Below are 25,679 nucleotides of genomic sequence, written 5' to 3'. Positions count from 1 at the left end.
ATTGAATTAAAAATATTTCGAGATTATTAAATCTTGACTATTCATAATTTAAAAATATGAAATTCTTTAAACCCAAGTCAATATAGACGAAGCCTTCTGCGTAATTATCAATTTAAAAAACAAATAAAAATACATCAATGATTAAATCACCTTCGAAAACGGTGTTTTGGACAATCTGAAATTGTAAGTTCCATGCATGAATGAAAAAAGAAAAATCCGAAGACGGGCCGCAGTGGATGTTGTGTTTGGAACTGAGGGAGTTGAGTGGCATCGTGGATTTGAAAATGAACAAGGCATGTTTTAGTCCAGGATTAAACAGCCAATCATGCACATCCCATAAGATTTGAACACGAACTCCTTCTACATAAATGGTATCGTTGCCTCTGAATTTCCAGGGCAATTGATTCACTTCCACCAGGGTTGGAATTTCGATTTGAACTTTATATATTAGTGTTTTATATATTTTTAATATTGACTTTATTGTTTTAATTATTTTTTTAATTTAATAAAAATTGTAATAATTGATTTTTTCTAATTTAAAAAATTTTATTATTAATAATTATTATTAAAATTATATATTTAAAATTATATATATATATATATATATATATATATATATATATATATATATATATATATTTAAAATTATATATATATATATATAGTTTATAAATAGTATATAGAAAATAATATAATCAACCTAAATTATATTTTGTTTTAGAGAAAATAAGGGGTGGTTCAAAAAATATGGAATTGTTATATATTATGTTTTATATATATATATATATATATATATGAGGATCTAATAAAATGTTGATAATTCTATAAAAAAAAATATTTCAAATTTAAGATTACAATTATATGTAAGATTTAACAATATTATTAAGATGTTGAAATGCTAAGAAAATTTAAAAGTTTAACTATATAGATTAATATTCAGGCAGCAATAAATCATTGATTTTTGTGTGATCACAGTGACAAGTATGGTAGAAATGAGGTTTTTGAAATGATGGGAGCGATGGTGGGAGGGCGCGGGTTTCGACCGAGGGTCTGGTTTGAGCCAGGGCCCGACTGAACAGTGTATGGGCCACCGTCGGGCGCGTGGACCGGAGGCGTTTTTTACAAGGCGCACAGGAGTTTAGCAGAAGTCAGACAAGGCAGACGGGCAGGTGTAGGTTACCTCCGGGGGTTTGGGCGGTCAGCAAGGAACAAGGGTTAAAAACCCTTTGGTAAGTTGCGCGGGCGTTTTTTCCTTTTCGTTTTCTTCACTGTTACCTGCCTAAATAACTATGGTAAATCCCAAGGAGTTTGTGGACTTGGAACCGGCTGCGGAAGACATTTTGTCTGCCTGGGGCAAAGACCCGTCCGCGAAAAATATTGAACGCTATTTTGGTGAGTTGGGGAAATGCAGAACGGGCGCCATTTCTCCAGAATCTCAGAGGATTCAACAGACCTATTTCCAACTGACCTCGGGGTTTTCTGAGACAGGATTATTCCAGCAAGGGCCCTGCGTCGTTTCGCCCTCTCTCAGTCCCGGCGAAGACACCCTTCTTGCTAATATCGACCACTTGAGCCATGGCAGCAAAGGCTTTTCGACTCTCGAAGAGCCAGTCCTTTCGGGGGGGCTCGAAGATATTGTAAATTTCATCTCCAATGCAGAGAGGTCGGGTGCGAAAAAGACTGGTGGAACATCGGCTATAACTAGGGCATCTATTGGGAAAGAAGCTGTTTCAACTAAAAGGAATGCTGGAAGGCCGGATAAAGCGAGAGCAGGTCCCTCAGTGCCTCTCGAGGGAACCCATTCAGAGTTTCCGGATGTCCAGGTACCTATACCCCCTTCTGCTTTTGCTTTTCATGAGTCTGAGTTCCCTCTGCTCTCACAAACAAATCCCACTCCAAACCCTAGTTCACAAAGGGTAGAAGCTGATAGAGAGGCCCGGGAGGAAGTATTAGGTGGGAGAAATAGGGGCGAAAAGCGTAAGAAATACAGGCCTATTGGTGAACAGGAGCTAGAAGGAAATTTGGTTTTGGGAATGGAGGTGAGTATTGAAGCCTCCCTGGAGGTGGCGGACTGCACAGTTGTGGGTAGAGCTAGAGGGAAGAAGTACACTAAAAAATTTCTGCAGGAATGGGGAGAGAAGAACTGGTCGATAGAAGAAAAAAGGCCTTTCAAAGCTGCAACATTAGCAAAAGGATGGTTTCTTTTCAGGTTCGAGAACAAAGCCGCGGCCGATTGGGTTATGGCCAGAAACTGGGTGATTGGGAATATCCCAATACTCCTAAAGCATTGGACTCCGTTATTTGATGCTAGAAGTGAAAGAACTGATGTTTACCCTGTGTGGGTAAGGGCTCCAGGTCTGCCCTATTTTCTATGGACGGAAGCGGTGTTCAGATCCATAGGGGACAGATTGGGAACATATCTGGAAGCTGACATGTCTTTTCTTCAATCAGGGGACCAAGCCATGGCTCGCATCCTCGTCAGTTTAAACCCCGGCAACGGTCTTGCAAAGAGAATCAACCTGCAATATAAAGACATGGTTTTTGAGCAGTTATTAGATTACGAATATCTGCCCTTTCGATGCCATAGATGCCATGAACACGGGCATCTGGCAAAGGAATGTCCCCTTGGGAGAAGAAGGCGTAGATATCCAAAGGAGCAGGCACAGTGGGAGAATTTCTATAACCCTTATCATCGTTTTCAAGGACAGTTCCCCTCTGCGGAGAATAAAGGAGTAGATGCGGAGATAAATGATCAAATGGAAACGCAGACGATGGAGCATATCCAGAAGGACAATCAGGCCTCGCCGCTGGTTGAAGATATAGTACCGGAGAAAGTGCCTGCATCGGAACAGCCAGCTGAAGGGCCTCTGCAATCTGCTACAGGAGCTATGGGTACGTGTAATGTTACTTGCTCCCCTTCGATTCAAAATTCTGATCTTATGGATTTACATAATTCTGATCCTATGGAAGACTGTATGGAAATCTCCCCTCCGCATATTTTAAATTCTATAAATATAAAGGAAAATCATTCAATTTGTAAAGACCCAATAGAAGGTCATGGTATAGATGATATCTCGGCCGCTCTTCCCTCTCTGGATCTGAACAGTGAAGGTGCTTCTCTTGAACCCGGGCCCTCGGACCCCCTTCCACTTGCCCATATAATCTTCGTTCCCATGATCCAAAGCCATCCACCCCTTCTGTAGGTGGTATTGGATCTCTCCCTTCCCAAAGCCTCTCTAGAAAAAAAAGAGGCAGGAAATCAATCTTTTCCATGGCACAGATTAAAGCTAAATTTGATGTAGCAGACGGAAAACAGCAATCTATCCCTGGGGCACTTAGAGCAGCGCAACCCCCTGAAGTGGTTATCAAATGATCTTGTCTTCATGGAATTGTAGGGGGTTGGCCAGTAAGCCCAAAAAACTGGTCCTCAAGGATATGTTCCTTAACTCAAAATCTGACATTCTTTTCCTTCAAGAGACCTTAGGCAGAGGGATTGAGGTGGAAGCGGCCTTAAATGCCCTGATGCCTGGTTGGAGGTTCATAGCTCTTGATTCTGAAGGTCACTCTGGAGGTTTGGCCATTGGCTATAAGGAAGGAAGGATAAAGGTCAGAAATATTTGGGGAATGAAACAGGCCATGGGAATGGAAATTCAATCCACTGAGTTTTCCTTTCCTATCACCATTTGTAATGTTTATGGGCCTTGTCAGGACAGGGTTGTTTTCTGGAATGACCTGATGTCAAAGTCTTTTTTAAAAAACTCAAATCTGGTTCTGGGAGGGGATTTGAATTTCTCTATAGGAAGAGCGGAGGCTTGGGGTCCATCAGCCAGAGAAGATCCCCTGTCTGACTTCTTTCTGAATATGTTCTCTTGCAACAACCTCTTGGACATAAATTTAATCAAGTTAAAGCCCACATGGAGGAATAGGAGAACTGGGGAGGCTAGGGTGGCAAAAAGGCTCGACCGGTTTCTCATCAATGAGGAGCTGTCTTCAAAAATCCCTATGTTCAGACAATGGATTGAAGAAGGAGGACTATCAGATCACTTCCCCATTTTCTTGGACCTCTCCTCCTCTCCTCAAAAGCCCCCTGCCCCTTTCAAGTTCAACTCTTCTTGGCTTAAAGAGGAGTCTTTCTCAAATCTCTTCAAGCAAACATGGATGCATCAGGAAGCAAATGCTCCAGAGGACAAAGGATACTGGTTCATGGAAAATCTCAAAAGATTGAAGAAAGCTACAATAAGCTGGGCTAAGGATAAAAAGGAAGCCCAGAAAGCAGAACTTTCGAAGATCAGTGAAGAATTACAAAGGCTGGAAAGTACAGAAGGGGAGGGCTACCTGACACAGGCTTCAAAAGAAAAGATCTTTCATCTTGAGAAGCTTAAATCTAAGTTACTCCTGGATATTGAAGAAGAATGGCGCTTAAAGAGTAGGGCTCTTTGGCTAAAAGCAGGTGATGAAAATACCAGGTTTTTCCATAATTATGCCAAAGGGAGAAAATCTGCAAATACTATATGGAGCCTCAAAGATGAAGTTGGAAGGGAAGTGCAGACTTTTCATGCTCTGTCCGCTTTAGGTCAGAGACATTTCCAAAATCTCTTTGCAGACCCAGGAGAAACCACTATTGCAGAGGTTATAAGGACAGCTCAATGTTTCCCAAGATTTTTGGAGGATGAGGAAGCGGAGGACCTCATGAGTGAGGTTACCAAGGAGGAAGTGGAAGCCACTATCAAGTCTATGGCAAAGGAGAAAAGCCCTGGACCTGATGGCTGGTCCATTGATTTGTTCTTACATTTTTTTGAAATCATAGGATCAGATATTACCGAAGTGGTGGAGGAGGCTAGGAAAAAAGGTGAAATCTATAGCCCTTTCAATGCCACGTTTATAGCCCTTATCCCTAAGAAGGAAGTCCCGGAAAGTTTTGAAGACTTCAGGCCTATCTCTCTTTGCAATAGTATTTACAAAATCATTGCAAAAGTGATAGCTAACAGAATCAAACCTGTCTTGTCAAGGCAAATTTCACTGGAACAGTTTGGGTTCTTATCGGGAAGACAAATCCATGAAGCCATTGGAGTAGCTCAGGAGGTTTTGCACAGTGTAAAGCAGAAGAAACAGAAAGGTGCTGTTATAAAAATTGATTTATCCAAAGCATATGACAGGATTAATTGGTTATACCTCAGGATGCTGCTAACTCACCTTGGGTTCAAACCTGATTTTATCAGTTGGATAATGGGCTGTATTTCAAATGTAAGCTATGCAATTCTTGTAAATGGTGCAGCCTCCCCTTTCTTTAGAGGGCAAAGGGGGCTGAGGCAAGGATGCCCGTTGTCCCCTCTGCTCTTTCTCTTAGTTGCAGAAGGCCTCAGCCAGTTAATCCACAAGGCCAGAAGAGAGGGGAAGGTAAAAGGTATTGAGGTAGCCACAAATCTTTTTATCTCTCATCTCCTTTTTGTTGATGATATTCTGATCTTCACTAATTCTGAGCTTTCTGAAATAAAGGAACTAAATTCCATTCTAGAGCTGTTTATGAAAGCAACAGGTATGCAGATAAACCACAGGAAATCCCAGCTGTTAATGACAGGCTTGGAAATTCAGGAGAGAGGTAGGATTCAAGCGGTCCTGCCTTTCCAGCCCAGTTCCTTGGACCTCCCCTTCAAATACTTGGGCTTTTGGCTAAAGCCAAATGCTTATAAGAAGGAGGATTGGAACTGGCTGATTGCTAAAATTGAATCCAGAATCTCCCATTGGAGCTTCAAATGGCTCTCTAGAGCAGGCCGCTTGATTTTGATCAAATCAGTGCTCTTGGCAATCCCGGTGTTTTGGGCTGCTCTAACTTGGGTACCCAGAGGGATTCTGGAAAAGATCAGGAAACTATGTAGCAGATTTTTATGGGATGGATCCAAGGAAAATCATGTGCTCCCATGGGTGGGATGGGACAAAGTGGCCAGGTCCAAGGAATGGGGAGGCTGGGGGATTAAAAACCTCCCAGATTTCAGTACTTCTTTGGCTGCAAAGTCGGGTTGGAGGTTGATAAAAATGGAAAACTTATGGACAAAAGTGATAAGGAGAAAATATATAGATCCAATGTCGTTGGAAGAATGGATAAGGAACCCTATCAAGAATTTACTGAATGCGTCAGTGATTTGGAAGGCTACAGTAACTTCTTTCAAAGTTATTGAACAAGGACTGGCCTGGAAGATAGGGAATGGCAGAAATCTGAAGATTGGGAGAGACCCTTGGATTGGCTGCAACGAAAACTTTGCTCTCCCACCTGACCTAATCAGTCACCTAGAAGATAAAAACATTATCACTTTGGACCAGGTGGAAAAGGTGGGCCAGTCGAGCATATGGAACCAGGCTTGGAAAGAAGGTGAGGATCTGCAGCTTGATCAGAGATGGTGGGGTGTCTGGTCCACTTTCACCCAAGAACTTATTCGCTCAAATGTGAGAATTTCTGATGGACCAGACAGCCTGATCTGGGCTCATGGGGAAACAGGAGACTACTCCCCTAAAGAAGGATACAAGTTTATTCAATCTAGAAAAGGATGGGACAATCCAGAGTGGTGGGTCACTCATATTTGGAAGCTCAAATGCCCTGCTAAGGCTAGACTCTTTCTTTGGTGTCTCCTTAAAAGGAAAGTCCCTACCTGGGACATTCTTCAGGCCAGATTCATGCATGGTCCGGGAAGGTGTTCTCTCTGTAAAGCTGCAGAGGATTCAATATCCCATCTGTTCCTACAATGTCCGGAAACTGTCAAAGTCTGGAGGGAGGTCGAAAAGCTAATGAACAAAAAATTTCTATGGGGCAATGGGAATCTGGCTGAGGCCTGGTCAAACTGGTGGCAGCACTATCCGGATGGGAATCTCAGGAATCTCCCACCGCTCATTTGCTGGGGAGTCTGGCTAGCAAGAAATAGGTCCATCTTTCAAGACAAGGATTCACAGTCTTCCAACATTGCCATCCAAGTTGTTTCCATTTACGATTCAATCCCAGAACCCGAAGAAAAAAGACCTCAAATTCATGACAAAACAGTCCAAATCAAAGCTGGCATCCCTTGGGCGTTTTTTGATGGTGCCTCTCAAAATAATATAGCAGGTGCTGGCATTGTCATACACAACAACGCTGATCACTCCCTCAAAGCCTCCATTGGTCTGGGGTTTGGCACAAACAACTTCGCTGAATTATCAGCTTTAAGGCTCCTCCTCTGTTGGCTCATTCAAAGGAACACCTTCACTATTCAGATCTTTGGAGACTCTCTCAACGTTGTTAACTGGGTTAACGGAAAAAGTACTTGCAGAAATCTTTTATTGAATCCCTTGCTTCAGGAAATACAGGCCTTAAAATCATCTTTTAACTCTTTTTCCATATGCCATATTTACAGGGATAGCAACGATGACGCGGACAAACTTTCTAAGGAAGGTTTGCAGCAAGTTCTGGGAAGGTGGAAAATAGTTGAAGTCAGTCAAGGACAGACTGTTATGTCAGATGCACCGCCTTATACTTAACCTTTTCAGCTGGTGCTTTTTTTTTTTTTGCTTTCGGCACTCTAGACTTTACAATTTTTTGCACAGACTTTTTTATCTCTCAGACTTATTTCAGTTCCAAAACCCGTGGTTATTTTTTGGTGGGCTGTTTTCCTCTCTGTTGAGGAGGCCCGTTGGTATGTTTATGATCTTTTGCATGCTTTGCTGGGTTGTTTATATTGCTCGGTCGTGCTCTTTTTGGGTCTCTGCTGTTTGCTACAGTGGGCTGTAACTGCTTGACTGCTCTGCTTTTCTGTGTCTCATCTACAGAAAGGAGCCTTAAGTGTTTTTTGTATGCTTGGTTCTGCAAGCAGCAACTTATGGAAATGCTAAGCATCTGCAATGTAACTTTTTATCTCCTTAATAAAAAGTTCGCTTTTTCTTCGGAAAAAAAAAAAAGATTAATATTCAAAATCAAAGTTCAAATAAATATTAATGTAGATATAAGGATTTCAACATATAACAACTTATAGTCTTATAACATATATAGTCTTATTAGGCATCTAAATATTCATGTAGCATAATGTAAATTGTTGGATTTAAATGATAATTTAAATATATGAAATGGATAACCATCAAGCGTTTTACCTTGGACTGATTATATAATTTAAATGAGCAAATTTCAAATGTTCAACACTTTTTATTGAAACCTCCACAATTGAGTTTTTTCAAATTTTGGTTTTTTTCTTACGATAAATATATGAAAATTTTCAACATAATTATTTATTGAATGGTAATTTTTTAATCAAAACTTATTAGTGAAGGGTTAATTTATTATGAGAACATCACTCTTGAAGGGCAAAATTTTTAATATAACGTTTCTTGACGGGAAGCATAAGGACCCAAAACGTCAAAAAAAAATTGTATGACGGGTAAAGAGAAATCCAAATTCCAACCCTGTTGGGGAGATATAACAGGGAAGAGTTAGATGAGAGCCCCGGATATATGTTAAAAAGAATGCTTGGGATATTTTGAATTAAAGAAATGGGCTTCAGGCTCCTCTTCATATAAATTACAATATGTTATTATAAGTAGGTATCCCAAAAGTATTTGGAGTAAGGAAGTGGGAGGGAGGAGCCAGGCTCCACGTAGGGTGGGCTCTTTCTCCATTAAATTTTTATTATTAAAAACAATAACCTACCTTCACACTATATTAATAAGAGTCCACGTTACGTGAGAGAGCCCATGAGCCCAAGTGAGAATAGAAATTGAATTTAAATTAAGTTCCAGGTTCCAGACTGACTTGAATTTAAAAACAATAACCTACCTTCACACTATATTAATAAGAGTCCACGTTACGTGAGAGAGCCCATGAGCCCAAGTGAGAATAGAAATTGAATTTAAATTAAGTTCCAGGTTCCAGACTTACATATATATATATAATTATAATTTCTCCGTTCCGGTGCTTTGGTGCGTTAAAAATAATTAAATAAATATAAATTAATTAAAATTTAATATTTACAATTTAATAAAAGTAATTACAATTAACTTAATTAGTTTAGGTTAATTAAATAATATAATTAATATATTAAAATTAATTAAATTTACAAAAATAAAAATAATTTACATTTTGTATATTTTTAAGTTTAGTAGGTGAAAATTAACTAAATTTTGAGTAAGCGCCATTTGCAAACCAGAAGTCAAAACTCAACAAAATTAGAGTTGTTGGGAAGTTGTCGAGAAACCACACTCAATGAAGTAATCAAAACGCAAATCTGAAGAAATAAAAATCCCACAAAATAAGCCAAACCAAGGAAAATAAGAATGATTTAGCCAAAATTTACCTAGACGGTCCCCATTATTACTATGAAGATAATAAAGTAAAAAATCAAGGGTTGTTTTGCTACAATAGTGCCTAAGCTACCAAATTAACACTCGGCACACACTTGTCTATATGGTGATCCTTGGGCAAGGATCACAGAGCAATAGCTCCTTTTGGTTGGGTAATTTTAACTACAACAATGTCCACATTATGCATGCTTAGCATACTAAACACATGCCACAAGGATTCCACCAATGCATGACCATACGCACAAAAATACATGCCCAAGGCACAAAATGCACACCAAAGGCATGTTGAAAATGCACACTAAAGGCATGTTGGAAATACACATCCAACCCTTAAGAAAAATCCCACTGGGATTACCATACCCACAATATGCACATGACCTAGCATACTAAATGCCTTAGATAGGACCAAAGCTTCTCAAAATAAATATTCACAATAACATTCACAAATATTACTACTATAAAAGACTCAAAAGAAACAAATGAGGAATCTCATAGCATAACATTTCCAACATAGCATGAAGTAAAGTAAAACATACAAGATGAAAGTAAATGATAGGTGCATTTTTACAAAGTTGCAAAAGTGTAAGGTGCATTTTGGTTGAGGAAGGAATGAAAAGGTGTATGTCATTCCAAAATATGACTTCAATCTACATTAGAGTTACCTCCACATTTGAGAAGATGACCAAGTATGGAAGTGCAGAGGTAGAGTGATGCAAATATACAAACTCATAGACATGTGGACTTATGGACATGAAGAGAGATGTTTTGCATTCTATATTGCTACTGAAATGGCTATCTCAAAACTATGGAAGGTTAGGTTGCACTTTTTAGTTGGATGTTCCCTTGGTCTTGTCAGTAATTTAGGGGGAATATTATCAAAATTTTATCCATCATAAAATATTAAACCATGTAATGCAACGATCTTATACTAAGGTGATGTGTGCTATAAGTTCAGATGTGGGGGAGGATATTGTTTACAATAATATAATGGGAACATCACACATAATTAAGGGTCATTATAAAAATGGGAATGACATGAAGGGAAACCCAATCTCCAAGGGCTTTGTAAGTGCCAAAGATCTATCATATAATTCTCCTCATTTATAATATTTTTTTTTAAAAGAAAGGAATGAAATAATTACAACACTATAAACACTCATGCATGATTATATTACCTTTTACAATTCAATTCCATTTGTTAATTTGTAATTTTGTATAGTTTTCTAAAACATCCTCTGTAGTTTACCTATTATGTTGATGTTATGAAATATTTGGAAATGATATCACTTCAAAATAGAATTCAAGGTATTATGACCATGCCCACAATATGCATGATTAGCATCCTAAATTCACACTACAAGGCTTCCACCAATGCATACCATGGGCACAAAAATGTGCACCCAAGCATACAAAATGTGCACCTAAGGCACAAAATGTACACCCATAGGCACAAAAACGCACTTCAAAGGCATACTGGAAATGCATGTCCAACCCTTAAGAAAATTTCCACTAGGATTACCATGCCCAAAACATGCATTCCTAGCATACTAAATGCATGACACAAGCCTTTGAACATTACATGCCCATTGGAACAAAAATGTACACACAGGGCATGTTTGGAAATGCACACCCAACCCTTAGAAAATGTCTACTAGGATTAAGGAGAATGCATGCTCGAGACTAAGAAAAACTCCTTTTGGGATTAAGGTAAATGCATATCCAATACTTCAGAGAATTTATGCCCAACACGCAGGAGAAATTCATGTTAGCCATATTTTCACTCAGTTTTTTGTTGATCTCTAAGATTGTTCAAAGCCTTGAATACAACATTACAAGGAATAATATTTTTGTGTTTTTAGAGAGGTGGTATTCCACTTTGATATGATACAATAAATACATAAAGAAATACAGGCTTGAGATAAGACTAGCGTTTCCCAAAATAAATATTCACAATAACATTCATAAAGATTACTATTATAAAAGATTCAAAATAATAAAATAATAAATGTCATAACACAACATTTCTAGCATAGCATGAAGTAAAGTAAAACATATCATTGGGAAATATGAAAGTAAAGGACCACATATGCATAGAACTTAACGTGATATTCCAATTAAATAATAATAGAATTGAAGAGATACACACTTGAAATATCATGCTTTAACTCAAAGTCTTCAAATAACACTAGCTACGCGCCCCAAATAGTTCTCTGAGCACCTTTTTTTAATATATAGATGTTTTAAATAAAAGTATGTAATATGTACAAAATATGAAATGATTGTGTCCTTGTGAACTAGTATGGAACTCCCATGGACCATATATAGACCTAAAATACCTAGAAGAAAAGATTAAACACGGTTAGGAATAGACCTTTGATGTTCAAGACTCAAAAAAGGAAAGGTAGGATGACTGCTAACTGAGAATAAATGGAAAAGATTAAGGCTTATTGAAATAATTACTCTATTTACTATGCTAGAACTCTCTCTTTTTAATTTGCTTATTGATTTTCCTTTTTTTATATCATGTGCTATTGGAGGTGGTAATTTTGTTTAACGTGTTTTAAGTATCTTGAGCATAATTTTTTTTAACGCCCTATAATAAATACACATATGCTAAGTCCCATCATTCTTTGGCATAATGATGATGGGTCACCCACATGGTCGGGTACTTGGTTGAATGATAGGTTGTTCCAGTAGTTGTTGCAACTACTTATTCACCTTTTTTTCATCTATAACATACTTGTTAAATAGCCCAATGTTTGGCAACAAAGATTTTGGCATCAGCTAGATCTCATGCTCCACTTCCTCTTAGGTGGTAGCCCTATAGGCTCCTAGAACACATGATCCGGACTTACGAAAGAATGCAAAAAAATACATATATAAACATGAACACATAGATGTAGCAGAAATAGAATTTCATTTCATTAATATCAAAGAACTGAAATATGCTTACATGCATAATGGAAATAAACTAGCTTGGATTATGGTAGCTTATCTCTAAGAAGAGATGTGGCGACTACATGCCTCTAAACTATGTTACAATGATTCTCGGAGGCCTATTTATTATTGAGAACAATGGAAAACCCTAAATACCCAAAAACCTAACCCTAGAAGATGAAGCGCCAAAACTATGGGCCATGTTTGGGTAAATTCTTACATCAACTTCCCAGGGTCGTAACTTTGGCATATGATCTTTGTTTGATGCGCACAATACCTCGTTAGAAATATTTTTCTAAGGAATACAAATTTCGACTGGCCAACACCAATTGACAACCTTTGTTGGCCCCAATGTTCCCAAAAAGACATTTTTTAGGGCCTTAAATCGACTTCGGAAGTTCAGGACCTGAAAAAAACTGCCAAAAATAGTAAATTGTGCTACAATTAAGGAAACTGAAAAAATTGAAAGAGACAGTGGTGCGGTTCCAAGTGGAATAGGCAGGTGGCCATCAACATCCACCTGGATCATTCCTCCCCCCAGGAAGAAATGGTCCCTAGTGCGTTGAGTGCCTGTGGAAACTTTTGTTGAACTTGGTCTTTGGTGAGCCACTTGTCTTGGTGCAGGAGTTGGACAGCTTTGACAACCCGATATAGTTGGATATTCTGTTGGCGAGTGTTCTTGACCTGTGTGTCCATAATCCGATCATTTGTGGCATATTCCATGCAATCTAGATTTAACTATGTTGGTGTGAGTTATTCTGCAATGTCTTATGTGTCCAGTAATGGTGGGAAGTATGATCAAAGGCAGTCCACATTGAACACTAGGTGCATGCCAAGGAATGGGGGAATGTTGATCTCAAAATGATTGTCTCCTGCAACCTTGGTCATGGTGTAAGGAGCATATCGGAGTGGTCTGAGCTTCTGATGGGCTCCGGTAATATGTTATTTCTGCAAATGCAGCCAAACTTTCTCGCCCACCTAAAACTTGTGTGGCACCAAATGTTGATCATGTCGTTGCTTGTACTCAGTATTTGAATTCTCCAAGATGTCGTGAACCTATTGGTAGATGTGTTGGATGCATTCAATAAATCTAGTCACTTTATCAACCTCAGAAAATACATGTGTGGATTTTGTCCATGTAGTCGCATGAGGCATGACAACATCAATCAGACACAATGGTTGAAATCCTAGACCCACTTGAAAGGGATTGCGACCAGTCAAGCTATGGAGAGCTCTGTTATAATTGTGTTGCACATAGGGAAGACTCTCATCCCAGGTTCATGGATGTTGGCGATTTGTACATGCAGAGTATCTGCACTATCATCCTATTGATGACCTCTGTCTAGCCATCAGTCTGGGGATGGAAGGCAGTCGACTTGGTGAACTTAGTGTCCAATAGTGTCCAGAGGCTTGACCAAAATGTGCTCAGGAACTTTCTAACCCGATATGATATAATGTTCTACGAGATCCCAAAACGTACCCATACTTGTTCAAAGAAGAGTTTGGTAGTGTCCTCTACTGTGATACTCTTCTTCCAGTCCGCCAATATAGCCATCTTAGAAAATTTGTCCATGACCACAAATACATAGTCATTACCATGTTTTGTAGATGGGAGGCTAGACATATAGTCCATGGATATGGATTCCCATGGCTAGTTGGGAGTAGGCAGAGGAGTGTACAGGCCTTGCTTCTTTATGGTTGGCTTGGCGATGGCGTAGGCAGTGCAGGATCTGATATATTTTCCAACATCTAGTCGGAGTTTGGACCAATACAAAAACTTTTGTAGTACAACCATAGTTTTCTCCACAACAAAGTGTCCTGCGACCCGACTGTAGTGCGCCTCCCAAATCAACTTGGAACACTCGCTTGAAGGAACAAAAAGGTGGGCCAAGTAGCATAATAATGTGTCCTGAAGGTGGAAATCATGAACTTGCTTTCCATCTACTAGCATCTGGCGTGTGGAGGCAAACTCTGGATCATTTTTATATAGTTCCAGCCATCCAGAGGTCTCGTGACCACAAGAGTTGAGAACAGTAGTCAGTGCTTCAACTGCGGGTCGACTAAGGCAGTCTACAACATGATTGGTGTTGCCCCTTTTGTATTTCATGTTCAAGTGGAATTGTTGCAAATATGTAGACCACTTCGGATGGCGATCGTTCTGCAACTTCCCTTGTGTCTATATAAACTGAAGAGGTCGGTGATCGGTGTGGATGACCGTCTCCTTCCCCAAAATGTAGTGCTTCCATTTTTGGTAAGCCTGTACAACAGAAAACATCTCTTTATCATAGGTGGGGTAATTCTTAATTGTATCGAAAAGTGTCTCACTATGATAGGCCACCGGATGCCCATGGTGAGTGAGGATTGCACCAATAGCATAGTCTGAGGCATCTAACTCGATTTCCAATGGTTGTTGCAGGTCTGGCAATGTGAGTATAGGTGTAGAGAAGAGATCGTGCTTCAACTCAACGAACGCCTTCTGTTGGGACTCAGACCAGGAAAACTTTTCTTTCGCCCCGCCCTTAGTAATCTGACTCAAAGGCCAGGTGATATGGGACAATCCCAACACAAACCTCTCATAAAAATTTGCAAGGCCAAAAAGTTGAGAAGCTCCATTAGAGTGGTCGGGGATGGCCAATCCTAAATGACTTGGATCTTATTCATATCCACATGCACGCCATGTTCATCTATGATGTAACCCAGATATTGGACCTCGCTCATTCCAAAGGTGCATTTCTCCAAGTTGGCACATTGTTTGTGTTTTCGAAGGGTTTGAAGGACATGTTGAATGTGTTGCAAGTGTTCTTCCCAACTCTTGCTCATGAAGATGAGGATGTCGTACAGATAAACAACCACAAATGAGTTGGTGAAGGTTCGTAATATGTCATCCATTAGCCTCGTAAAAGTAGCAAGGGCATTTTTCAACCGAAAGGGCATAACCAACCTTTCAAAAAGGCCTTCCTTAATGGATTTGAAGGCAGTCTTCCATACATCTGTGGGCTCGAGTCGGCCCAGAATGTCATCAATCTGTGGGAGTGGATACTTGTTCCACAATGATTTTCTTTATTGCCTAATAATCAATGCAAAGCCTCCATGTCCCATCCTTCTTCTGTACAAGTACAATCGGGCTCCCACAAGGTGAGGAACTTGGTCGGATGTGCCCTTTTTGCAGCAACTCCTAGATTTGTCGCTTGATATCTTCATTTTCCAGAATGGAGCGAAGATTTATTGGCACGTTGGGTAGAGGTTCTTGAGGAGTCAGATCGATTGAATGCTTGACCTGACAGTGCAAGGGTACCCCTATGGATGAGGAGAAGATGTCATTCTATTCTTCCACAACCTTATCCACCTGCTTCTGCTGCGTGGAGGAAACCTTCCCGGGGGCCATGGTTGTGGCTATTATCTTCCCCTTACCTTAAGAACGAATCAGAAAGAAAACAAATTTCCCAGTTTAGGAGATGACCTTACTGCATTTCTTAACAGAGATCAAAGAGATGGTGGTAGGCAGGGTTACCTCCGGTATCCTGTATAACTTATTACCCAAAGAAATAATAACAGAGCGAGGTCTAGACTCATATATAGCATGTCGCTTCCACAAGTATGGTTGTCCTAATAATACATCACAAACTTCAAGAGGAGCAACATCACACAGTATCTCATCCGTGAAGGGTTTGATGTTGTAGAGAAGGCAGCACTACTGTCTACTATGAAGATCTTGTCCTTGATGAAGCCACTCGATGGTGTATGTCTGCGGATATTTTTTAGTCCGTAAGCTCAGCCGCTTCACAACCTCTACTGAAATGAGGTTCTTTTGGCTCCCACTCTCGACAAGGAATTGCAGTGGAAAGCCCTTCACCCACATCTTTGAGTGGAAGAGACACTCCCCCTCCTCTGGATCTTTGGGCTCATTCCTCTGGATCGTGCTAGAGGCAACAGTAGTGTTGGGCTCCGCATCAATAATCTTCTTCCCTTTATCATTCTTGTTGTCGGGTTCTGACTCAAAGTTAGAACATGCATCTGATTCTAAAGCCTTTAGCTCAGCCACCAGCGACTGCTTGGCCCAACACTCACTTGTGTTGTGAGTGGGGCTCTTATGGAACTCACACCACTTTCTTGTGTCCTTATTTGACTTCGTGGTGTTTTTATTTGCTTGCAGATTTGACAGGTTTTCCTGGGTCACCCTGCCTTGGCTTTGTCCTTTGTTTTATGGTTTGGGTGCACCTTTCCCTTGCTTCGGATTTGTAGATCCAAAGTCTCACTTCTTCTGTTTAAACTTCTACTCAATCTTGACAACATATCGGTAGGCGGTGTCGAACGAGGAGATGTCTAGGAACTCCATATTGTCCAAGATTTATTTGTGCATACATCTGTGGTACTTTCGTACCAGATATCGTTAAGAACCCTTGATACCCAACTTCATGCGAAGGGTATGAAATTTTTTTTGAACTTCGACACATCTTGGTCTCTTCCCTGCCATAGTGTGGTCCACTTTATGTACTTATCTTCATAACTCTCGACAAGGTAATATTGCTCCTTGATGGCGTCTCAGAAAGAGTTCCAAGTGGGTGCGGCTGAAAACAGTGAGGGTTCCCTCTCATCCTTCTACTCACAGTAGGTTTCCCACCAGTCCTTGACGTGGGGGGCGGATTTGAGGAGTGAAAAAATAATATTTTCCCTATTAGAAAAATCATGAACCAAAAAATACCCTTCCAATAGATTTAACCATCTATCTACGGTGTTTGCATCTATATGGCCTTCAAATATGGGAATATCAAAGTTGACTTGTACCTTGAAGGGAGTGGTGCCTCCAAAGTGGCTACTGGATGAATATGCGTCTCTTGTGGGCATTTGCCGAAGGATCTGGGAAAAGTTTTCCATCATCGCGTTCCTCTGTCGCTCGAGGGATTCTTCGAGCAATATTTTGAAGGGATCCCCTACTCCCTTGTCTTTCTTTTCTTTCGCCATGGGAGGTCGTCGGGGTTTGCGAGGCTAGTCTTGCAAAGGTTCAACCAATTCGATCCCTAACTCCTTATACCTTGACCTTGTTGGGGACATGCAAATAAAATTAGAGTAAGAGTAGACCACTCTGATACCACTGATCTAGACTTATGCAGGAACACAAAAAAATAAATATATAAACATGAACATAGAAATGCAGCAGAAATAAAACTTCATTTCATTAATATCAAAGAATTGAAATATGCTTACATACAGAATGGAAATAAACTAGCTCGGGCAATGGTAGATTATCTCTGAGAAGAGATGTGGCAGCTACATGCCTTTGAACTATGGTACAATGAGGCTTAGAGGCCTATTTATTATTGAGAAACAATGGAAAACCCTAAACATCGAAAAACCTAACCCTATGAGATGAAGCGCCAAAATTATGGTCCCTGTTTGGGTAAATTGGTACATCAACTTCCCGGGGTCGTAACTTTGGCATACGATCTTCATTTGACGCACACAATACCTTGTTATAAATACTTGTCTCGGGACTATAACTTTTGACTAGCCAACATCAATCAACAACCCTTGTTGGGACCGGTTTTCCCAAAAAACGTCATTTAGGGCCTCAAAATGGCTCCGGAAGTTCAATACCCGAAGAACTGCCAAAATAGTAAATTGTGCTACAATTAAGGAAACTGAAAAACCGAAAGAGACAGTGGTAGGGATCTAAGTGGAATAGGCGGATGGCCACCAACATCCACTTGGATCAACACACGCCTGTATGCCTATAGAAACTCTTCTAGTTGTTGGTTTTTTTCTCTAGTACATTCCTCCAGTGATAACTTAGCTCTCATGGAATATTTTACAAACTAATTTTCTCTTTAAAATAACAAAACATATTTCTTGCTAGAATTGATCAATTTTTGCCATGGTTGGCACTTATCAATGATATCTTTGACTTCCCCTTGTGCTCATCAATGATGAATGGTTTTCCATCCTTAATGAGGAAGTACCAATTATCTCTCTACATGAATATCACATCCTACATGTACATATAGGGATTCTCAAACACAATCCCACATACATGTAGTGGAACTACATCAGATTCTATTTCATAAATAAAGTTTGCATTGATAGCAAATTTAATTCTATGTTATTTGGTTATCTTTATCTCTACCTCCTTATATACACATCCAAATGAATATGGGATAGGATGGTCATGAGTCTCTAGTCCTAGCTTCATGGACATGTCTTATGATATGAGATTCACCTGTGATCTTGAGTCGAATAGAGCATCAATTTTCATCTTCTTGACATGTATCTTTATATGTAAGATTCTGATAGTTTATTCTCATCTTGTTGTTGAAGGAACTCAGATTCACCCCCTTTTGCACTAATGTATGAACAATACTCATCCAATTCCAAGCCACTTACAACCTGGTTGCTCGAATCAATGGCAACAGTATTCTTCTTCATAGCATCTTTGTTTTTGTTCTTCAGGTTGAGCCTTAGATGCAACTTTGAGTACTTATCCTCTGCATGATCATTAATTTTACAATGGTTGCAATGGTTACTAGGATATTTACACTAGTGTGTTTTGGGAATTTTCCTTTTGCCTTTTCCCCATTTCCACTTCTTCTTCCCCTCCTTGGAAGCCTCTCGGTGCTGCTTTTTCTTTGACCCACTTGATTGCCCTTTCTTCTGGCCTATTTTCTCTATAAATTGTTCCTATACACAATACTCATTCACCATTCTAGGTTTGAACAAAATCGCTTGCTTCCACATATGGTTGTGTAGACCCCTGGATACTTGATCATTATGGCCATCTTTTGAAATTCTATGGGGTACTACATTAGTCCTTTACATACTTGATAGGGTAAAATTATGACTTTATGATATTTTTGAAATCCTCCCACTTAGTTAGTAGATGATATCCCTCCAAACTCAGAGTTTCCATGTGGCTTTCCCACCAGCTCATGGCACGACCCTTTAATTTCAGCCAAAATACATACATACATATATATATATATATATATATATATATATATATATATATATATATATATATATATATATATATATATATATAGATATATATATATATATATATATATTCTTCCACTATATGATGAACACTAAAATAAACTTATAACTATTGCAACTAGTGATTTACTTTCAAAGCATCAATCTGACCTTAATATGGCTTAATATTGACCTTTGCTTTTATCTTGAACAGAGAATGTGAATGGTTCATAGTAATTGAATTAGTTCTATCATTTCGAGTTCTTTCTTACATGTCCTCTTTGTTTCTTCCCAATCTCTTGATCTCCCCTCTGATCTAGCCTCTACATTAGAACCTCCATCTTCTCTAAATAACTTGATCTTATTGGTCAAGGCCACCATGAGGAGGCTCACATTATGGTTTATATCTATGACTTGTGCTTCCATCTATGCAAAACTCTCCTTTGTAGGATCTTGAGGGCTATTCACAAATTTTTTTTATGACTTTCGACTTAACCAATATTTGTCCCCTGAAACTCCCCACAATATACCGAAAGAAACATACTCTTATACAAATATGATATGTATGCTTCCATGAATATTCTACTAGATACTTTTTCACAAAATATTTGATAATTTTTTACTAGGAAACCCTTTTAGGAGAAATCCTTGTTGGAAAGTGAGGTGTCTATGCTCTCTCTTTCTCTTAATGGAAATAGATGTAAGGATAAAGGAGTGAGACCTGTGGCCCATGAGATGCTACAATGAACAAAATGTCTCATTTTTTTTTCCTCTCTTTGTCCACTCTCAGCCACTCTTCTCATCTATGGAACAAAATGCACTTGAATATAATGGAACCTATTTTCCTCCTAGTGGCCCCATTATAACACTACCCAATAGCCTACTAGTGGTTAAGTTTGAATCCTTCAACTATTAACTAGAGTTAGCATATTGACTCTTCTAGATTCTTCTCCATCATTATTATGTGGCTAGCCCCTTTTCCATGAATAATGGGGTTTGACATGGCATCATCTCGAATCATGGTGGTCAAAATAGGAAGGTCAACTTTTGGGTGGAATAAATTTTGCATAGGAACTCTCATTGGGGTGATTCTTACACCATTGGAAAGGTATATATGTGTATAATAACACTATGGGGTGATATTTTTAAGAGGAATATTTTTACCCCCGCCCCAAAAAAATTAATATTGTACGCCTCAAACTACATCCATAAGTTTTCAGACCCCAATTGATCAAACTATGTCCCACATGTAAAAATGGTCCTTCTAGTTGATTCCTCCAACTTTTCCAAATTTTTCCACTCTAACGACATCAATATGGATGAAAAATAATATAATTATATGATTTGGATCACTTTGAATGGTTCAAGGCACTCAAACTCGGTTTATTTTTTTGGGTTTCCTAGAATCCTTGTCTAGTTCTTCCTGGTCCCCTAATTTTCCCTTTAATAAAATCTTTGAGTTGGAACCACACCTTCTTCGATCAACATGAGATTACTTCTTAGGGAAATCATTAGGAGGTTCACATCACATTTATATATGTTACTTTCACTTCCAACTATGCAAGTCTCTCCTCTATTAGATCTCGAGGGTTATCATAAATTGATTCATCATCCATGGTTGGGGTTTTATGAATTTCTACTTAAACTAATCCAATCCCATACAACGTCATATAAAATATCCAAAGAAACATACTCTAACACTAATATGATCTATATACTACCATCGATATTCCATTGGATAGTTTGTTACAATATTTTGTGAAAATAAAACCAAAATCTATAATATGAAGGTTTAATTCCTTTTAGATTTCATATTTGTTATTACTATTTTATTGTTTATGCATGTAGTAGATAATATGCATAAAATAGAGAATCAATAAATAAAATAAATAACAAACCATAATGAACACTAAGATATGCTCTAGGAAACTCTTACAATAGAAAACCTCGCTGGAATGTAAGGCTACTCTGCTCTCTTTTGTCTAGAATAGAAATGATACAAGTACAAAGGAGAAGGCAATTTATATGAAGTTACTTATACCCTGTGGCCTGTGGGATGATACAGAACACAAGCCCCCTATGTTATGTGCTCTCTCTATCCATACTTAGCTACTATACTACACTATGGAACAAATTGCAAGCAAATAAATTGGAACCCCTTTTCCTCTTAGTGTATCGGTTATGACATGGCCCGACAACCAACTAGGGGTTAGATTTGACTAATTCAACCCTCAGAATGAGGTAAAAATCAAACCTTCTATAGTATTTTTCATAGTTTCCATGTAGATAACTCATTTTGCATGAGTAACAAGGGCTGATGTGGCATCCTCTCAAATTATGGTAGTCAAACACCATAGGTCAAATTCTAGGAGGCATCCAAACTCCAATGGATGTGACTCTTACACCATTGAAAATTTCTTTGAGTTTATAAACACGTCATAGGGCCCAATTCTTATGTTGGAAAGTTTTATCCCTAGAAAACATCATTTAAGGCCTCACATTAGTCCTAGAAAGTTTCATACTCCAATTCTCCAAACTAGTTCATGATGGTAAAACTACTCCTGCAAGTTGTTTCCTTCAATTTTTCCACTTTGAAAGCATTGGTATGAATGAAAAATAGCATACTGATACAATCCACATCACTAGATGAAACTTGGATGGTATGTAGTAACATAATGATACAATCCATATAATTAGATGACACCTGGAAGGTATGTATTGGACACAAATTACTAGGTAGTGACTTAGCATGAGATTCAACATTGAGGTGGTGACCAAAAGTTTACACTACACATAAGCTACACATGGTTTGATGGCTCTCTAGTTTCACACACATACAATATTAGGAGGTGTTTTTTCTATAAACATTTAATTAATATGCACCCATAATGCATGTGAGATGTATAAGGTATATTTTCAAATCTAGGGCTACATGTCACATGGAGAATAGATCAACGATTCTTGAATCCTTATCTTCTAAAGACTATATTTTAAATTCCTAGTGTCCAAATTTAACAAGCAATAGCTCTTTGGAAAGGTAGAGACATGAAGAAGAACTTGGAAATCGTTTTCTTGGATAGATTAATATTTATCATGCCAAAAAAATGAAAATACAGTCATGACTATTTCTAGCTTGGTAACAAAATATTTTTTGAAAAATGGTTTAGTAAGAGGAGTTTATGAATGTCTGAAGTGGGCCTTTGTTGGGGAAATGAATATCAAAGTTTATATTTACCAAAAGGATTATAATTCAATGAACAAATGGAAAAACCCTATCCATAAAGTAGTTCCAAGAGGATGAATAAATTATTATAAAATAACATGTGAAATATGTTCAACAAAAGAGAGAGAAAAAAAACAATAAAGAGTTTGTGAGAGGCAAATTTTGCTTTCCCAAAATTTGTGAATTAGCCTTCTTGACTTCCTCCCTCATTTTTTATTTTTATGTATTTATGTCCATTAAGTTGTCTATTTATGATTTGTAACAAGAGGATTTATGATTGATCATCTCTTTGTATTCTTCTAGGCATTTCCCATGATATTCCAAGTCAAGAGGAGCAAAATCCTTGCATGTATAAAGAAAATACAATATTATTTCAATTGATCTAATTGTCATTAAGATATTGTTGGATTTTTTAAGCCCTATTATTTTTAGACATTGTTAAACTTGTAACATTTGGGATATTCTCTCACAGAAGAACTATTCAAGTGTCATCCTGTTTTTACACATCTATGTGGTTAATGTATCAATGGATTCTTGAGAACATGATGCTTTATAAATTCCTTTGATATTAATGAAGTATTCCTTTAAATTTATTTAATCATATGTCCAGTTTGTCTTCCTTTCATCTTGAAAAGCCAATGCTAATTTTGGATTCACGTTATTTTAAGTGGAAGGAAAAATATTTGTTGAGAGCAAATCCTATAGATAAAAAGTTTTGCAGTTAGATTTATTCCTTCTTCTTTCCATGAATATTCTAGTGTTCTGAACAAGTAAATCTACTAAATGAGAGCTCTATTGGATGATTAGTTGGTGTTAAGTGTTTTTCACTCACCAAAGAGGATGAAGATAATATTGTATAAATAAGATGTGAAATGTGTTCAATAAAAGAGAGAAAAAGAAAAAAACATAGAGTTTTCTAGATGCACGTTTTGGCTTCCCAAAATTCGTGAATTAGTCTTCTTAACTTCCTCCCTCATTTTTTCTTTTATCTATTTTTTCCATTAATTTTTCCATGGATGCTTTGTAACAAGAGGATTTAGGATGGGTAAGCTCTTTGTATTTTTCCAAGTGTTTACCATGGTATTCCAGATATAAAGGAGAAAAACCCCTGCTTATAGAAAGCAAATGAAATATTATTTCAATTTATCTAATTTTCATTGAGATCTTGTTGAAGTCATTTAAGCCCTCTTGCTTTTAGATATTGTTAAACTTGCAACATTTGGGACATTACTGTTAATCTGTCCCACAAATAACTATTCAAGTGTCATCTTATTTTTATGAATTTATGTGGATAATGTATCAATTGATTCTTGAGAACATGATGCTTTACAAACTCTTTTGGTATTAATGAAGTAGTCCTTCAAAGTTATTTGATCACCTATCTATTTTATTTTCCTTTCATATTGCAAATTCATAGTTGATTATGGATTCACGTTATTTTAAGAGGAAGGAAAAATATCTATTGAGAGCAAACCATATAGATAAAAACAATTGCAGTTATATTTATTACCTTTTTCTTTCCATGAATAAGATGGTGTGCTTAACAAGTAAATCTACTAAATAAGAGATTTGTTGGAATATTATTTGTTGTTTAGTGTTTCGCACGAGTCACCCATTACATTCATCTAAGGATATAAGAAGAATATTCAATATATCAAGAGAAGGGTACCACCTCTATAAAAAAAGGAGAGTCCTTCTTATTTCCCACAAGGTTTCCTCTCAATGTTGGTCATTTTCCCTTGAAAGAAAAAGTGATCAACACTATGTCAAATAGCCATGCATCTCTCCAAGAAGAAAACAAAGTGTGAAATAAGTCTTCATTTGCTCTAATATTATAATGGGGGAACAATGTAATGAGAAAATTTAGGTGTTTTTCCTTTCATCGAATTTGAATTTTTACCTTTATCTTTTCTCCAATTCTTCTTTTCTTTGACATGCCCCCTAGGAGCTCTACATGTCTTTTCTTCATGTCCATTCTTGTCGCAACAGACAGTGAATATCAAATCTCTCGCCTTGATCATGCATACCCCATATGCCTTTGAAATTATCTCTTCCATGTCCTCTTTTACCACCTTCTCCTTTAGAAGAATCATGGGATTGATTATTCTCTTTTTGAGTAAGGCACACAGTCTCTCTACTGGGTTAAGCTATATTTTTCTCTTCAAAACATTTCTTACATTATACAATTTTCCCCACCAAAGAGTCAAATGTGATGGACTTAATTAGGCCACTAGCTTGCAAGGATTAAAAGTAGTGAAAATATGTTGGATAGAGGCCCTTTAAAAAGTCTATGTGATGAATGTTTATCTTCACTCCAATGGCATTTATGCCATGCATGATGGATTTGATCTCATAAACTAAAGCGATGGGATCATCATCCTTCAACTCTAAGTAGAAGAGATTCACAAGAAATTGTATGAATTCAAATTCTAAGTGTGGGCCATACAAATCCTTCAATTTATTTAAAAAACCATAAGAATATTTAATAGAAACAACATGGTAGTTCATCTCTTCACTTATTATCATAGAAATCGGGGCATATGTTTTCTTGTCTTTGTTCTTCCATATGGAAAGATCCTTATCTATTGTAGGCTTGGTAGGTCCACTACCTTCTTCTCCTTTACCACTATCAATCTCTCCTCAAATTCCATCTCACAATCATTAAAAATTAGTGTATGTTTGATCTTTCTAGACCATCATAGGCAATAATTTTCCTTGATAATCAACACCATGCCAACAATGGATTTGAGATAATGTATATTTATTACTATAAGAACAATAGTCTCTATATTCCACTTGAAATAGAGCATTGTGTCCACTAAGAGTAACTAAACTACATTTATTTTTTTGCTCTTTAGATATAAGAGAAGTAGTTAGCAATCAAAGCAAGGTATTTTTAGGGGAAAATATATAGCAAAAAAGGGAATTTTTAGAATAATATTTTGAAGTTGGTGAATATTTTATATTATTTAAATATATCATATTTCTTCAGATTTCAAAACCATATTATTATGTTTTGGTATAAATAACGACACCATATATCTCATAAGGAATCATATTCACATATTTTCACACTGAAAAGAGAAATAAAGAATCATTTTCATTGATCCATGGTATTTGAAATGATTGTACCTATTTAAAGATTTGGTATACTCCATTGTAAAATTCCTTGGTGGTTAGATTTTTTATGGAAAATGAAGTTACCTTGCATATTTTTCTATCACACTTAGTGTTAAAATCC

General features: G+C 37.7%; 1 protein-coding gene across 1 annotated transcript; it reads left to right on the top strand.

The window, feature by feature from the left end:
- Window positions 1–1,289: 1,289 nt before the first annotated feature.
- LOC149232444 (uncharacterized) lies at window positions 1,290–7,503 on the top strand. The gene is made up of 3 exons (XM_089381915.1): window positions 1,290–3,199; window positions 3,396–4,849; window positions 4,976–7,503. Exons 1-3 carry the CDS (start codon window positions 1,290–1,292, stop codon window positions 7,501–7,503), a joined length of 5,892 nt encoding a protein of 1,963 aa, XP_089238041.1.
- Window positions 7,504–25,679: the final 18,176 nt, after the last annotated feature.

Source organism: Pinus tabuliformis, chromosome J, assembly GCF_031772625.1.
Source record: "Pinus tabuliformis cultivar Carrire ecotype Pingquan chromosome J, CPIR1, whole genome shotgun sequence".
Classification (NCBI taxonomy): Eukaryota; Viridiplantae; Streptophyta; class Pinopsida; order Pinales; family Pinaceae; genus Pinus; species Pinus tabuliformis.
This window is presented reverse-complemented; position numbering and strand designations above follow the sequence as displayed.